The 16,017-nt window shown below is 35.8% G+C and overlaps 7 protein-coding genes across 7 annotated transcripts; 4 read left to right on the top strand and 3 right to left on the bottom strand.

The window, feature by feature from the left end:
- BMR1_02g00850 (26S proteasome regulatory subunit T5) lies at positions 167–1,969 on the bottom strand (the record flags this gene model as incomplete). Its single annotated transcript, XM_012792490.1, has 7 exons — positions 167–354; positions 375–591; positions 613–833; positions 855–983; positions 1,340–1,462; positions 1,486–1,639; positions 1,757–1,969. The coding sequence occupies 7 exons, from the start codon at positions 1,967–1,969 to the stop codon at positions 167–169; spliced, it is 1,245 nt and encodes a 414-aa protein (XP_012647944.1).
- BMR1_02g00845 (hypothetical protein) lies at positions 2,123–4,584 on the top strand (the record flags this gene model as incomplete). Its single annotated transcript, XM_012792489.1, has 2 exons — positions 2,123–4,084; positions 4,108–4,584. The coding sequence occupies 2 exons, from the start codon at positions 2,123–2,125 to the stop codon at positions 4,582–4,584; spliced, it is 2,439 nt and encodes an 812-aa protein (XP_012647943.1).
- BMR1_02g00840 (Ubiquitin fold modifier 1 protein) lies at positions 5,090–5,501 on the top strand (the record flags this gene model as incomplete). The annotated part of the gene is made up of 5 exons (XM_012792488.1): positions 5,090–5,115; positions 5,195–5,248; positions 5,269–5,326; positions 5,347–5,419; positions 5,440–5,501. The coding sequence occupies 5 exons, from the start codon at positions 5,090–5,092 to the stop codon at positions 5,499–5,501; spliced, it is 273 nt and encodes a 90-aa protein (XP_012647942.1).
- BMR1_02g00835 (structural maintenance of chromosome 1) lies at positions 5,686–9,663 on the bottom strand (the record flags this gene model as incomplete). The annotated part of the gene is made up of 7 exons (XM_021483096.1): positions 5,686–7,641; positions 7,719–7,979; positions 8,001–8,643; positions 8,693–8,781; positions 8,802–9,262; positions 9,345–9,407; positions 9,429–9,663. 7 exons carry the CDS (start codon positions 9,661–9,663, stop codon positions 5,686–5,688), a joined length of 3,708 nt encoding a protein of 1,235 aa, XP_021338058.1.
- Positions 10,298–11,277, top strand: BMR1_02g00830 (Polyadenylate-binding protein RBP45C; the record flags this gene model as incomplete). The annotated part of the gene is made up of 6 exons (XM_021483095.1): positions 10,298–10,376; positions 10,398–10,462; positions 10,483–10,791; positions 10,895–10,978; positions 10,999–11,091; positions 11,218–11,277. 6 exons carry the CDS (start codon positions 10,298–10,300, stop codon positions 11,275–11,277), a joined length of 690 nt encoding a protein of 229 aa, XP_021338057.1.
- BMR1_02g00825 (elongation factor EF-G) lies at positions 12,223–14,849 on the top strand (the record flags this gene model as incomplete). Its single annotated transcript, XM_012792485.1, has 10 exons — positions 12,223–12,418; positions 12,439–12,534; positions 12,559–12,713; positions 12,854–13,119; positions 13,140–13,235; positions 13,256–13,595; positions 13,617–13,994; positions 14,015–14,175; positions 14,199–14,591; positions 14,639–14,849. The coding sequence occupies 10 exons, from the start codon at positions 12,223–12,225 to the stop codon at positions 14,847–14,849; spliced, it is 2,292 nt and encodes a 763-aa protein (XP_012647939.1).
- An 85-nt stretch (positions 14,850–14,934) lies between these two features.
- BMR1_02g00820 (Thioredoxin domain, FAS-associated factor 2) lies at positions 14,935–15,993 on the bottom strand (the record flags this gene model as incomplete). Its single annotated transcript, XM_012792484.1, is given in 5 exon segments — positions 14,935–15,057; positions 15,079–15,193; positions 15,213–15,336; positions 15,357–15,480; positions 15,748–15,993. 5 exon segments carry the CDS (start codon positions 15,991–15,993, stop codon positions 14,935–14,937), a joined length of 732 nt encoding a protein of 243 aa, XP_012647938.1.
- Between the last annotated feature and the right edge of the window lie 24 nt (positions 15,994–16,017).

The raw sequence follows: 16,017 nt of genomic DNA, 5'->3' as shown, positions 1-16,017 counted from the left end.
TGTACCAGTGGATAGTGTATTATTTATACAGGAGATACGGCACATATCGCCATTCACCAATTACATAAGGTATATATAGGCATAGTGATAATAAATCGTGCAAGATTAATACGTGAATATTGGAGCTATGAATTAAAATATGCGGTAGGCCTGTCATTTGTGAGTGTCAAGTAAAATAGTTGAGGGGGGATTTTTTCTTGGCCTGTACAACAGCAATTCCCTCAACAAAATCTTCATGAAACAATTCGGTGGCTCCACGGCGCAATGCTACCATCCCCGCTTCCACGCAAGTAGCCTTTATTTGTGCGCCATTAAAATCGTCAGTCGAACGTGCTAATTCGTCAAAGTTTGTTTCTGAATCAGTAACTTATTACCCTTATTGACATTCATCTTCCTTGAATGTATTTGGAATATGTGTGCCCTAGCTTCAATATTTGGATGAGGTAATTCGATTTTTCTATCCAATCTACCTGAACGCAGTAGAGCAGGATCCAAAGAGTCTGGACGATTTGTTGCCGCGATTACTTTAACCCTGTCATCACTGCTAAACCCATCCAATTGGTTAAGTAGTTCCAGCATAGTCCGTTGGACCTAAATAGCAGTATAATTTACCTCCCTATCTCCAGATAACTCAGAGTCGAATCTCTTAGTGCCGATTGCATCCAACTCATCTATGAAGATAATTGTGGGTGCCTTCTCCTTAGCCAAGTTAAATGCATCCCTGACCATTTTAGCTCCATCGCCAATGAACATTTGTACCAACTGAGGGGCTGCAAGTTTTAAGAATGTGGCTTTGGTTTGTGCTGCACATGCACGAGCCAGAAGTGTTTTACCTATATAACATATAAACATACCAGTCCCCGGAGGACCATACATTAATACTCCCTTAGGTGGCTTAATACCAACCTTATCAAACCTTTCCTTGTGTGTAATTGGCAGAACTATTGCCTCAATCAATTCCTCTATTTGTTTATCCAATCCGCCTAAATAAGTGTTGTATATTGTTATATTTATAGTAGTAAAACTGTGTATAAAAGAATTTTCTAAATACATATTGAAAAATGAATTAGCAAGCCATAATGATTAAACAGTTGTGTAAATCATTTAGCTGTTAAATAATGTTTTAAAATTTTTTAGAAATGTCATTAAACAATAATAAATCGCAAATACAAGAATCACATCGCCAAAACTAATAGTGAATCAAAGTGCATTGCACATTTGTGACTCATGTAGATAAATTATGCTGTTTGCATAATTAACCAACAAAAATGAAATAATTTAACCAAGTAATGGTAATTTAGCATTATGTGCCAATTAAATTTTCAATATAATGACTCACCAATATCCGTATAATCCTCGATGGGCCTCTCACAAACCTCCATTGCCTTGACCCTAGTGTCGTATTCCGGAGGTAACTTGTCTAGGATCAAATAACTATCCTTATTAACCCCGACTAAGTCGCCTATATAAGCAATTATTTCATACCAGGAGCGAGTTCTGAGGCGGGTACCAGGCCTATTATAGGTAGGAATATGGTTTGCCTAGTAGATGTCTTTATGACTATGCATTTATCCTTTGTGTCCATTTTGGATTCTCTCGGCTCCAAGTCATCCGTTTGATCAGGAGTTAACTCAAGTAACTATTTTAGCACAATAATGATAAACTATTTATTGGTAAATACTATATTGACATAAATTGATATGATGATATGAATGAGACACTTAAAATGCGTTACAGTTTTAAATAGAATACAAACCTCTATCACATTGGATACTAGATATGGCAATTGCTTATTGAGCTGTATCTTGTCCTCATTCTCCTTAGTGCGATCTTGTAGTATCTTTAACTGCGACTTTATTCTGTTGATTTCGCTCTTAAGAATACTAGTCTCCGACTCAATCATATTGCAGCGTATTTTAACGTCTGCATCTGATAGTCTCATAATTTCATCCAAATCGTCACACTCCATGAATAGTAATCACCTAACGATAGTGGCCTGTGTAGTGGTGAATTGTGTGGGCAATAAAGGTGACACTTTAGTATAGTATATGGGAAAACAATTTTAAAAATAGGGGAAAATTAACAGGCATATATAGATAAGCTAGACACTTATGTGGGTGGCATGAATACAAATTCTGCCTCTGGTGTTATGGACGAAAAATGGCTGGATAGGATAGGTGTAGAGCTTGAACACCCAGGCATGTTGATAGTGCAGAGATTAAGCATTGGATGCACTTTGACGAAATTAAAGTTGGAATTCGAAGCATTGCTTCAGGCTGCAGAAAATCGTGGTTCAGACCTAATAGAATCTTCACTCCAGCACACTACGCCACTGCAAAAGCACGTACAAAGTACATCCAAACAATTGCAGTCGGTTAGCACACGACTTTCGACAACAGCAAGCCAGATTAAAGGTGTTACTGGTAAACTTGAAAAATTGGAACGTACAATTTCAAGATTATTGGATACAAAAAGGAAGTTAAGTGCTGTGAAAAGTGTAATCTCATCAATATTATTTACAACGCGCCATTTCATTGATATTTGCAGTGAACTTAAGGATCAGATAGAAGATAATGACAGCGATAAGTATCATAATAATACTTTATCACCATACTCATATATATATACTACCCCCTATTATATAAATGATGCAAATTCCCTAAATTTGGCGGGTTCAAGAACAAATGTGAACTCTGGGAAAACATTCAATTTGTCAAATGTGGAATATTTGAGGGTCATTGCAATTGAAATAGGCAAGAGTAGGCAAAGTATTCAGGAATTGAAGAATGTTAACGACAATTTGCAAGAAATTTTATTACCAAATACTAGTACTGCCACAATCGTGGTAGCTGATGATGATATAATTACTACTGCGATAGGTCAATTGTGTGAATCATTAAACAACTTGGAACAGTTTTCAGATTGGTCAATAAAAATTATGTTAGAAATGGTACAAAAATCATTAAAATCAAAAATAATAAGAGTTGATAATTTTGGTAAGAACAATGTTACAGATTCCAATGATTTAAACAATTTCTTGAATTTGTTAAAGTGCTACTACGCATTATCGCCAAAAAAATCAATGCCCACCTTCCTTACTTTATTTCATGATATTATTGAAAAGTGTTTAGGAAGTACAGCAGCTTTAGATGCTGGACCGGAGGAGCAATTTAACGAATTCCAAAAATTTGCCGAAAATATACTTTTAGAATTAAATGGCGGATCGGTTAATAAATTTTTGGATAAATTGGCCACTTATGAAGGCTCAGAAGTCATGGTTTGCGATTTGGCTTCGATATTGGGTAATCAAATATTCAGCACAATTGAACGGCACTTTCGGTACATATTTGCCCCTGTATATAAGGAACCATTCTTAAAGGCTGTTGGAACTATTGTAAAGTTACTAGATTCAGTAGAGGCACTAGCTGGCCCTTCATCAATTGCAATCTGGAGGGGCACCGATATCCCTAAATCAGTTGCAAATGCCCTTTGCATATCGCCACTTTTACAATCTCTGACAAATAGCATAATTGAGAGGATGCATAACCAAACACTACACGACAGCATATCACCGCAGGATATTGTGGATGTTTTAAATGATCATGAAATGAAACTATATTTAAGTACCTCTGACGAGTTGATTAGGGGATGCATGCAGATAACAGAAACACTCCGGTTTTTCGAATATTACCCATTGATGGCACGAGTAATTTCAGACTTGATCCAACTATATACGAGCCATTTGCGTTCGTTTGTTTTCTGGGAGAGAGAGATGAAGGAGTGCCAGGTTGACGGTGATGAAACATGGCCTCAGGGCATAACTCCTTCTCACGCAGTATATCTTCTGTCAGATTTGAAGGAATTGACTCATTTATTTGCTAAAAATGGCAAAATATCTAATGCCCTACTCTCTCACATTGAATATCCAAAGTCCGTACTACAGAAGATTAAACAAATGAGCACAGATGCCAAGTCCCAAGAGACAACAATTCCTATTAGCGAGTTTGTCGATCAGCTTACTTCAATTTCATATTCTTTCCTTGAAGAGGCTGTTTCTACCCTGGATAAAGTATCTACTGAATTAGTAAGTCAAATAAATGATTCCAGGTGGAATATGTATCAGATGAAATCTTCCAGAATTGTAGCGTCACTTTTCAGTTCATAAAAACGCTGCCTTCCCAATTTAGATTAGCAAACTGCATCAAACCAACCGCACCTAGTTCTTTCGTTTCATTCATCATGGTACCACTCAGTTCATTCGTCGACTTTGCCATATCCATCAACAAAGAAGTTCTCGAGATAATTTTGGACATAACAATTAAAAAAGTGGCCAAGGATTACGACAGGGAATTGGATGATATTGTAGAGGCTGCATTGCGCCAAAACGAAAGTTTGAAATTTAAGTTTAAATCAGAGATGACTATTACTACAAACATTGATTTGCTTAAGACACAAATTTCATTGGATGTACGTGAATTTGTTAAGTTGGTTGGGAATATTTATCAGAATGGGGATAATTTTGCTTCATTTTCTGAGAGTTTGGAGTGTCTAAACAAATGGATTATCAATGATGATAATGAATAACAACCTTAATTGGTTGAAGCTATTATGCATTTTTTATATTTTAACTTGTATAACTTATATTTATGATTTTTTTATTTTAATTATCGCATGGAATTCTATACACATGGATACATGGGTGTAGCTTCTTAGAGTTATTTTTTGATCGTATGTCATGATTACTAATCATGTACAGTATTGAATATCGTTATTAGGCACCTGGTAGCATTATAATTAACATATATATATATATATAACATCTATAATCATTTTACAGAAAACGCTGAAAATAGATTTGATTGTTGGTAAATAGTGATTATGCGATCTTTCAGTTGATACTATAAAGATATAATTCTTAATAAATGAATGTAGCCTGTGCACTTATTTTGTAATGTATTAGTTTTTCAAAAATAAATAATAATTAATTTCTAGTGTTAACATTTAAAAATTTTGAGATCATTATCACAATTTTAAAAGTGCCCGATATAAACTATGACACTGTATCGTGCATTGTATACTTGTCCTGGCAATGTCTAAACAGGAACCTGAAGAGGGGTATGTTTCAAATTCCAATCTTTTGAATTTTAATTCATTTATGAAATTAATTAAACATTAATATTGTAACTTAATGTAGCAAGGTCACCTTCAAAATAGTACTCGCATCAGACTCTAGGCAGCCGTTCAAGGTGTAAGTGAAACAGCATTTAGACTTTCTGTCCCAGAATCTACTCCCTTTTCTGCTGTTATTAAGTTTTCGGCCCAAGAAGTAATCATTCCGTCATACAGTTCAAGGTGAATCCTGAAACCTGTGCTTGTATCACGGCAGATGGCATTGGTGTTAATCCATCACAGACTGCCAGTAAACGAATTATTATGTAGCTGCTGTTTTTCTTAAGTATGGAAGCAATCTTAGGTTGATTCCTAGGGACCGTGTTGGTTAGCACATAAAATATATTGACATTTTTTCAGAATGAATTTTTTAACTAGGGAAAATTAATTATAAATTACGACGTTTTTCGGAAAAAAAAATTTTAAATTACAATAATAAACTACAAGATTACATCTTTTATTCTAGGAATCTTAATTTAAACTGTCAAAAGATCACTCCACTATCCGCACTTCGTATTACATAAAAGGTGTTACAGATTGGCAACTTCTTGAACCCCTATCTTCGATGCACATAACATCATCTGTTTCCGCAGATTGGTACTTGGTGAGGTTGAGAGTGACAGTTTTAGATATGGCCGTGGTACGGTTTTTAAAGACCCCAATTAAACTGTCGGCTTGGTTAAACAGCTTATCCCTTAGAGATATGGCAATTATTTGTCTGTCGCATTCATTGAAGTACTTCAAGATCCCTTTGATGTAATATGCGTCCACATATGCGTCTATCTCATCCAGCACAATAAAAGGTGTCCCTTTGACCTTTTGAAACGCTAAAATCAAAGCTAACCCCGCAAGGGACTTCTCCCCTCCACTTTGAACTGAAATATCTAAGTTGTAGCAGTTTGGTGAAAAGTTGTAGTGGATTGGACAATAGAATGGTTCTTCATCTACCGAGTGATCTATTGTGTTGTTTATGTAAAGTATATTCTCGCAGTATTGAGTATATATGTTATTCGAGTTGCTTATGTTGAACAATGTGTGCAATATGTGTGGTATTGTGCGATTTATTTGGGACAAGAAATCCATAAATATTGTCTTCCTTCGCTGACGAAGTTGGTAGAATTTGTCTTTTGAGTCATCTATTGCCTTTTTTATCCTCAAAATATCGCCCTTTAAATCACTAAGTGTTGACTCAACTTGAGATAATTCGAAGCTATAGTCTCCATAACCACAAAGTTCATCCAGCCTACGTTGAACCCGTTCCAGCTCCCTAGTGTTAGGTTCACTCATAAAATTCAAACTATCATCCAAAACACTTTCTCCAACTTCAGTTTTAATTTTGATTGCCAAATTTGCACGATCAGATGTCAGAGATTCAAGATTGGCCTCTGATGCAGCTAGACTCAGCTTCAACTCTTCCATCCTCTTACCATCTTCGAAATCTTTCTGCTGTAGTGTTACTAGTGATTGGTCTAAATGCTTATCATTGTTGTAAATACTGCTATTGTCCTCACAATCACTGGTAGTATCATCTAGGTCCATACAAGTTAGTTCAGTAGTATCTAAATTGACACTGTCATTTGTGCTATTAGTTACAATAACATCAATTTCCTCCTGAATATTACTGAGTTTATGGTTTAATTTGTTTATCTCCGATTTAAGTTCGTCAATTTCAGTGGGAATCTGTGCCAACCTGGCTTTTATTCTATCTATCTCTGTAGATCTTTTATGCATCATTTCCAGATTTCCCCGGTGTATTTTAGCGATATTATCCACTCCCAATGATTCCGATAAAGGTCGAAATGCCTCAAATTCCACCAATTCAATCCTCTTATTAACCACTTCAATTTGCTCTTCCAAACCACGGATATTTGTGTTCAGTTGATCAACTCTAATACTCCATGATTTTATCGATTCCTGAATTATGAGCGTATTCTGCTGGTTAAAATCTACAGGCTTTCTACATACGTCCAACTTTGACACTGCTATTTTGAGTTCCCATTTGAACTTCTCGATCTTGTTGGACAGATTGTGAGAATCCATTTCGCTCTGGAGAAGACTATTCTCAAGCTCCCCCAATTCCACTTCCAAATGTTTGACTTTCTCATTACGAGCGGCAAAATTAGATACATCAAACTCCTTCATTAGCCGATCAGAATTTCCGACGTCAAAGGTAATTGTTTTTCCCCTGACAATTTCACCGCGCTCAGTAATAAATACTATACCACTGTTATGTTGGTTATTGTCCATTGAATATGCAGCTTGTAAGTCTTTGACTATGATGTAATTACCCAAAAAATGTTCAAATAAGGCATTGTAACGTTCCTCAAATGATATACAATCTATGAGATATCGGTGGTCACGTCTGTTACGAACGTCTTTCCGCCTTGAGGTTGAAGATATCTTGTCCAATGAGAGTAGTTCCAAGTATCCATTGTAGGAGCGCTTGCATTGTTTAAGCCAGTCAATACAACGCTGTATTAATGTTGAATTTTTTTATGAAATTATTTAATTAAATATTCTTGTAAAAGAATATTTTTTAAATTGCTCACCAATGATGTATCATAATCCGAAACTACTACCAAATTCAAATTTGACGATAGTGCCTTCAAAACGATGCTCTTTTCTGTTTCAATTTGAAATAATGTGCTCAGCAATCCACAGACACCTGGTACCGATGCCATCATCCTCCTTACTACCTGTTGTCTCTCGTGGTTAATAGACAATTCCTCGCGGTACAAATCAGATAGGCTGGACAGATTTCTAGCCTCAGCTAAAGCCCTCTCCTTATCTCTTATTTCAGCTTTAAGTCCCTAAAATAAATATATGATTACTTCAATTTTGGATGTCGTCAATTGGAGAGTTTTTTGGGATGTAGTCATTTCACACTCAATCTTGGTTACACGTAGTTGTAGCTCGTTGAATAGCATCTCCAATTTCCCAGATTTATCGGTAAATTCGTTCAACTTTTTCACCTCCCCTTGTAACGTATTTGTTGCAGATTTTAATTCCCTTTTTTCTCCCTCTAATTTTCGCTGTAAAGTACGTAAAATCATCCTTTCTTCACCCAAACTGGTTGATAAATGGCTTTCGATGGTGCGATACAACTCCCAGTCGATTTTAGACGATATTTTGCAAAAATTATCCGTGATATAATCACTTTCCAACGATTCCAGTTTACCAGTGAGTTTTATCTGTTCGTCTTTCAGTGAATTGACATTATTTTGGGCGGTATCAATCGCCGATTTAGTGAATTGTGCTCGGGTAATTGCTTCATTTTTTGCTGTTTCAAGGGCTAGTTTTTCAGCCTTAATGCGTTCGTTCCTCAACTTCATTGATATTTTTTGGCGTTTCATTTCGAGTTTCTTCTCCTGTAATTCGCTAAACTCTCTTTCCCTCTCGATTCTTTGATCCTCTAGCAAATCTATTTCAACTCTCCTAGATCTCATAGCACATATCAACTCATCAATTTCACGTCTAAGTAAGAAAAATTGCACTGATGATTAATTTAAAAACAAATGCCTACCTTTTATTGGAAATTGAAGATTTTAATGTTGCAATCTTTTCATCAAGTTTCTTGATCTCCCACCGGTACTTCTCTGCAAGCAAATCGTTCTAAATGTTCTGATAGATACCTGTCTAGTCAACAATTTCTTAAATTCACTTTCATTGTTTGACATCTGCCTATACCTTTTAGCCTGTTTCTCCAAGTGATTTTTCCTCACGCACATGTCATGATACTCAGCGTCCAGTTTATCAATACTGTTCTTCAATTCCCTATATTGAGCATCTAATAGATGGCTGCCACTAATGGAATCGAATAACTTAGCCATGTCCACCGGATTCCTCTGTACAACATTACCTATTGCACCTTGGAATATCAAACTTGAATTTCCAATCATATCTATTTTGTAGTTAAGTAGTCCCTCGTGGTATTGTTTGAGTGTGACCGGTTTACCGTTAATAAAATAAGTAACTACATTTTTTGAAGTAACATTGCGTCTGAATATAGCTTCGGGGGAGTCAGTAAGGTGGATTTCAACGTATGCAGCAGGTAATTCATCATCACACTTGGATATTACATCAGATAGGGACCCTGGATGATTTTTTAGTTTAAAAATAGAAAAACTATTTTTATGGAAAAAATTTCGAATTTTCAATACATGTCATTTTTATACCTTTAAAATTAGGTGATTTAATACATAAAGCAAACGCGATAGCATCCAATAGATTTGATTTGCCTACATAATTCAGTAGTCTACCCGAACCATTGTGGCCTACAATGGCACAGAACTGAGTAAAAGGTCCCACTTGTACTAGGCCTTTGTAGCTCTTAAAATTGTACAAGTGAAGAGATCGGATTCTTCCCTTGGAAAAAGTTAATTCAGCGCCACCAATTCCAGTAACTTGAGGGGTTAGATCGTTTTCAAGGGGTGTGTACTCTGATTCATCCCCTATCTCACTAGCATAACTAGTGTCCTTTCGTACTAATTCCATGTATACCTTATATTGCTTTTCCACCGGTTAAGTGTCAATTACATAATAATTTCATTGGATGTGTTGAGGTATTTTGCAATTTTCACGCAATATATTGTGTTAGTTAGTTAGTTAGTTAAGTGAAGCGGTAAAGTCTAAATAACACTAATTAACACTAATTGCGGGGGTGTGGCACATTGATAAAGTATGGCATACTTATCAGGTTGATGCTAACTTTAGCAAGGTAATTTGCTGAGCTCTACTATCTTCCATTTTTACATAATTAAAGTTGAAACGTATTATATTCATTAATTTGATGAATATTTTAAAATAGATCTTGCAAATTGATTATAATCGGTGCAAATTTTGGTAAGCGCCTAAGGCTAATCAACTCTTTTTATTGTTTCTTCCAAAGTTCTCCCTTAATGCAAAAAATGGCAATAAACTAACTTATATATATAATATTTTTATCTATTGGATTTGAAATTGTTAATTATGCTTTTAATCTGATTTATAAATATTTCCCGAATATAATTTCATATAAAAGCTATAATTTAATGATAAATCTGATCTTATATTTTAATATAACTAATTTAGGGTCAAATTTTCAGTTAAAATTTAAGGATTCCATTAGAATTTATTATTATACGTTGTCATGGAATACATACAGGCTGGGTTCGATGAAAACACGATACTAGAAGGTTATCACCTATACATTGGAAATCTACCAGAGTGTAAGAATGTTATTCATTTAGTTGTTGGTGACAAAGAGTTGTTGATCCTGGTTAAATGCTTCTCTAAATATGTATCTGCTGCTAGGGTAAATACAATGTCATGAAGATTGTAAAAAGCGAATCGACAGGCACAAGCTATGGTTATGGATTTGTAAAATACCACACAGATGACGAAGCGATGGCTGCTTACAATTCAATGAAGGGTGCATGTGTAAAGGGCAATCCAATTGTTGTATGCCTAGTGTCAACTCACACAAAATATAATCGTATTAGAAATCCCGAGATTGATGAGCCATTAATACACTCTTCATCAATATATATCAATAATGTAGCACCGGAGGTTCCACATTCGGAGTGGGAGTCCATTTTCCGTCGTTTCGGGGAGACAACGTATGTCAACGTGATAGCTCATAAGGTATGTTTTAGTTTACAATGACAATTATATATACATATTTATATGTAAATATGGCTATTTTTGCAAGATAATGATTGGAATAGTTATTAAATTATTAATATAGAAATACGGATTTGTAACATACTCCAAGCGTCTATTCGCTATCGCTGCAATGTGCCATCTTAATGGTTGTCTCGTTGGAGGACTGGTAACTAATATATAATTTAGGTCCTTAACTGTACATGGGCCAAAGATGAGCAGGCAGATCACAAGGGTTATGTAAATGACCAGCTGGAAATGGATCGCGATAAGCTAGATGAGGTATGGAAATGTTTTAGTTTGATTGATACCATGGAAATAAATTTATGTCTACCAATAGATCTGTATTGGTTATTAATTTATGTATCTGGCACTGGTTATATATATTTCATACTATTACCAACGTAGAACTTGGGTAAAAAACACGCCTATGATTTGCTACCGAAGAAGCCACTAATTTCGGGCTAACCATTTTCACATGGTATTATTGATTTTGTAGACGATAACATCAAATAACTTGTAATTAATTGTTTTAATTGTTAAACTTGCCATAACACTAGCACTATTTAGTATGTTTTGTGCAATTAACACGAATGAATGATAGTTTATGAATTTGCATGATATAATTTTGAATAATAATTATTTGAACAATCTTCATCATAACAATTTCATGCCACTGCATTAATAATATATAAAATATATTCCTTAAAAAATTTCCCAAAGACTAACACTTATATAATTTAGCACATAATATATATATATATATTCAACATACAACCATCATTTCAATTTTGGACAAGTAACCTCACGACCATAGTTTACATATTTGATATAAAATCATACAAACGTTTCCAAATATGATTATCCTACCTAATATATTCATGATATTCGTATTATAAAGATTGAATGTATCGTTTAAACAGTTCATTTACGAATTGAATACGTTACAAGACGCATAACACATCAGTCATTAGTTGAGGCATTTTATTTTGGATAAAAATAGAAGTATATACACCGTTGAATTACGATTTATTTTATGCCGACTAAAAAATATTATGTATATATGAACCTAAAGTTACTAATCAGAAAGACAACATAATTATTTTGATGCACCAGATATTATATAGATTTTCCAGTTACACATTATTTTGTAACTTACCAAGGAATGCACAATAAAACTCAAATCATATAGTTATATATCATCACTATTGCATTAAATGGTGGTATATGTTAGAATAAATAAGACAACTTACTAGATAAGTGACACACTTAAATATGAAACCACGCTCACTATATGAGATATACAACACGATAAAAAATGTGTAAGACATATAAAATTTACGTCACAAATATTGCATGCCGAATTCCATAACTTAGAGACCATTTCAAGATAATTTGGTTGCACCATATGGTATGAGCTTTCTGACTATCATATTGCTCATCCCCTTGACTATCGCAATGGAGGTTGTTAGTGGGCACAGAGTTTGTTTTCAGGAATTCAAAATATTGAATCCGCTTAAACTACATGCTAAACCTCCATCTAAATCGCAATCATCCCTGGAATCTATCCTCTTCAAGGAAGTACCCCTACACAACTATCGCAACATAGGTACCTCCTCACACATTTAGGCATCATGGCACATATTGATGCTGGAAAAACCACAACCACTGAGAGAATTTTATATTTTACTGGAGTATCTTATCGCATCGGCGAAGTGCATCACGGTTGTTTATAAGCTGACACAGGAGAGGCTATTATGGACTACATGGAACAGGAAAGGGAAAGAGGAATAACTATCACCGCCGCAGCCACAACTTGTTTTTGGTCTGGAGGCTACGATAAATTGGATACACATCGCATTAATATTATCGACACGCCAGGACACGTGGACTTTACTGCTGAGGTAAACGGGGTTTTATTAGGTTTTTTGTGATTTTTTTTTATTTTTCTTAAAAAAAATTTTGCCACCCTAAATTAATATCAAACCAATTTATATACAAATATTCCATTAAAAACCCCATACACAAAACCACAATCATTCAGGTTGAAAGGTCATTGAGAGTATTGGATGGGGCCGTGGCTGTGTTTGACGGTGTTGCCGGTGTTGAGCCCCAATCAGAGACCGTGTGGCATCAGGCAAACAAGTACCAAATCCCTCGCATAGCATATGTGAACAAAATGGATCGACCTGGTGCCGATTTTTACCGTTGCGTAGAAGAAATTAAGCGCATGCTTGGTGCAACACCTGCTGTTTTGTATCTACCATACTACAAAGACCAGGAGTTTCATGGAGTGATAAACGTACTAAAGTACACATTTATTCAATTAGGAAAGTTTACTACACTTTTGACGAAGCAAAAAAGGGGATACAGTACAAGTCCAACCCAGTGCCGGATGATATAGCAGATATTGTTGAGAAGTATAGGTATGTTTGGAGTAATTTAGAGTCAATCTATATGAACAAGCGGCTCAAGCCAATGTCGAATTACTAGACAAATTCCTTAGCGATCAAATGAATGAACAAGACGTTCACCAGGGGATACGCCTTTTGACAATTGAAAACCGTCTCGTTCCTATATGCTGCGGCAGTTCTCTTAAGAATAAGAATATCCAAGGCGTATTAGATATGATCGCACAATATTTGCCAAATCCCACGGAAAGCGGTTATGAACGCAAATCTCTGTCCAGTCCTACCTCAATTGCTGAAGATAATGATACATGTGGCAATGAGTATGAAAACCTACCACCATTGGACTACAAGCATCCCATAGCTTTAGTGTTCAAGGTAAATTTGAATACCAAGTAGATAAGTAGCGATAGTCAGCTTGGAACCCAATCCTACATAAGAGTTTACAGGGGCGAAATACGCGTAGGTGATGTACTATACAATTCCAACACCAAGAAATCTGAAAAGGTACAAAAACTACAATTTATTCACTCCAACAAACGTGTTGACGTCAAAATGGTAAAGATGGGGGATATAGCTGCGCTCACTGGCATTAAAACTGTAACAACAGGAGACACTTTGTGTTCGCCAAAGAAACATACGACTCTGGAACGTATAAAATTTCCCATACCAGTAATAAGCAAAAGTATAGTGGCAAAGAATAAGGGGGATCACGACAAGTTAGGTTTAGTGCTCCGCAAATTTGTAGATACTGATCCCTGCCTAAAGATTCATCATGTACGTAACCACCAACCTAGGATATAGAAACGGATGAAACAATAATTAGTGGAATGGGGGAACTCCATTTGGAAATTATAGCAGACAGGATACGGAGAGAGCACGGCATTGAGACAATAACTGGGGCCCCTCAAGTTGCATATAGGGAAACTTTTTTGGAATCAGCACGTGTTGAGGGGAAGTGGGCTAAATGGTTTGACTTAGGTATATTAAGCAGACTGGAGGTCATGGCCAGTATGGGCACGTATGGATTGAAGTTAAACCGACAGAAAGAGGAGCGGGGATAATTTTTACGAACAATATAAGTTGCGGTGCAATACCAAAAGTCTATATCCCAGCCATTGAGGTTGGAGCTCGTGACCAATTGGCCACAGGCTTGAAGGCTGGATATCCAATAACAGACGTAGAAGTTATACTCTGGGATGGCAGCTATCATGATGTCGATAGTTCGGATCTTGCCTTTCAAATGGCTGCAGCCAATGCCATTAGGGAGGCTGGCAAATTGGCCAGGTTAGATATACTTGAGCCAATAATGAAGGTCAATATCACTTGCCCTACCCAGTACTTTGGCTCAGTAATGGACGACTTTATGAAGAGGTAAGTTTGTGATGTTTTGTGCAATTATGATAAATTTTGTGACATAGGCGAGGAAAAATCAAGGGGACTAGCCAAGGAGTTGGAGACACTAAAAATATTGTAGGAGAGGCGCCATTAGCAGAGCTCACCAATTATACAACTAGACTCAGATCTGTGTCTCAAGGCCGAGGTCACTATAACATGGAATTATCTAAATATGATTTTTTGCCACCGCAATTATCACAATCGCTAGATAAAGTGCCACGTCATAATAAGTGACTTTTTTGTGCAATTATAAAAACACGAATGTTAGTGCCTAAACTATTGCACAACAATTATTGGAATTGAACCTACACTTATATTCTTAGGGTTTATTGGTACATATATTTTTATGAAATATCCAATCGGATTTCTGACACAATTTCCCGCAGTATTTGACCTTCTTACACCTCCCACACTTGAAAAATTTATCTTGGTTGCCGAATTCCTAAGTGGCCGTAACACATACCTTTCTGCAATTTTCGCAGTATGTCTGATCTACAACTTCATTATTTTTAGCTGTAAAATTTGATATTTGTTTACTTGGGTCACTTAGCATGGATAATGCTTTTGACGGGTCCCACCTAATTCAATGGATACAACAACCTCCCTGTAGGATCTGGTGGATTAGCTAACAAATTCTGGTAATCATTACTGGTAAAGTCAAGACGTTTAAAAACTTCTTCATCGTCAAATGTCAGACATATGAAACAGTCTCCTCGGATATCTGGATCACATCGATTTTACCTGTTGAGCAGATTCTCGTGGCTCTTGCATTCGTGGGCAACCCTTTAACCCTTCCTACGTTGTCTATATAACAGTTGATCCCTTTAAACCCACTATTTTTCGTGGGCAGTGTCAGTGGTATTATCTAAATAAGTATATATTGATTAGGTAACGAGCTGTAACGGTTATATTGTTGGCAACAAGTATTTATGTAGAAATATTTCGACATAAATACGAAATGGTATACGTGTTAATGCTTAATGAATGAGTATTTATAGCTTAGGATACTCATCAAAACTTATGGTAATAAATTTGGCGGTAATATGTGATTAGGGGTATAATGTTAGGGACATTCTGTTAAGTATTTAGCATTTATAACTTAGTATATTATTGGAAACATCAATTGACAGACCTGGTATGTGTTGGACGTTGAAATGCATTCAGAGATCAAATCCTGATGTTCACCATTAGTCTCCTTCGAATATTGCTTATGCAATTGCTTAATCTCATCTGGCAGCAGTGAATGTACTGAAAAGTGTTTAATTAGACGCTCCCTGAACTCCTTTTCCAACCCATTAAACCTAACCTCCTCCACTTCCGCATTTATGTCAAAAGGAATATAAACGTATACAAATTCATCATGGTATATTTCATCCATTATACCATAATTTTGGAAAAATAA

This window comes from Babesia microti, chromosome II, assembly GCF_000691945.2.
Source record: "Babesia microti strain RI chromosome II, complete genome".
In the NCBI taxonomy this organism is placed as follows: Eukaryota; Apicomplexa; class Aconoidasida; order Piroplasmida; family Babesiidae; genus Babesia; species Babesia microti.
Note: the sequence above shows the minus strand (reverse complement) of the source record. Positions and strands in the feature narration are given on the sequence as shown.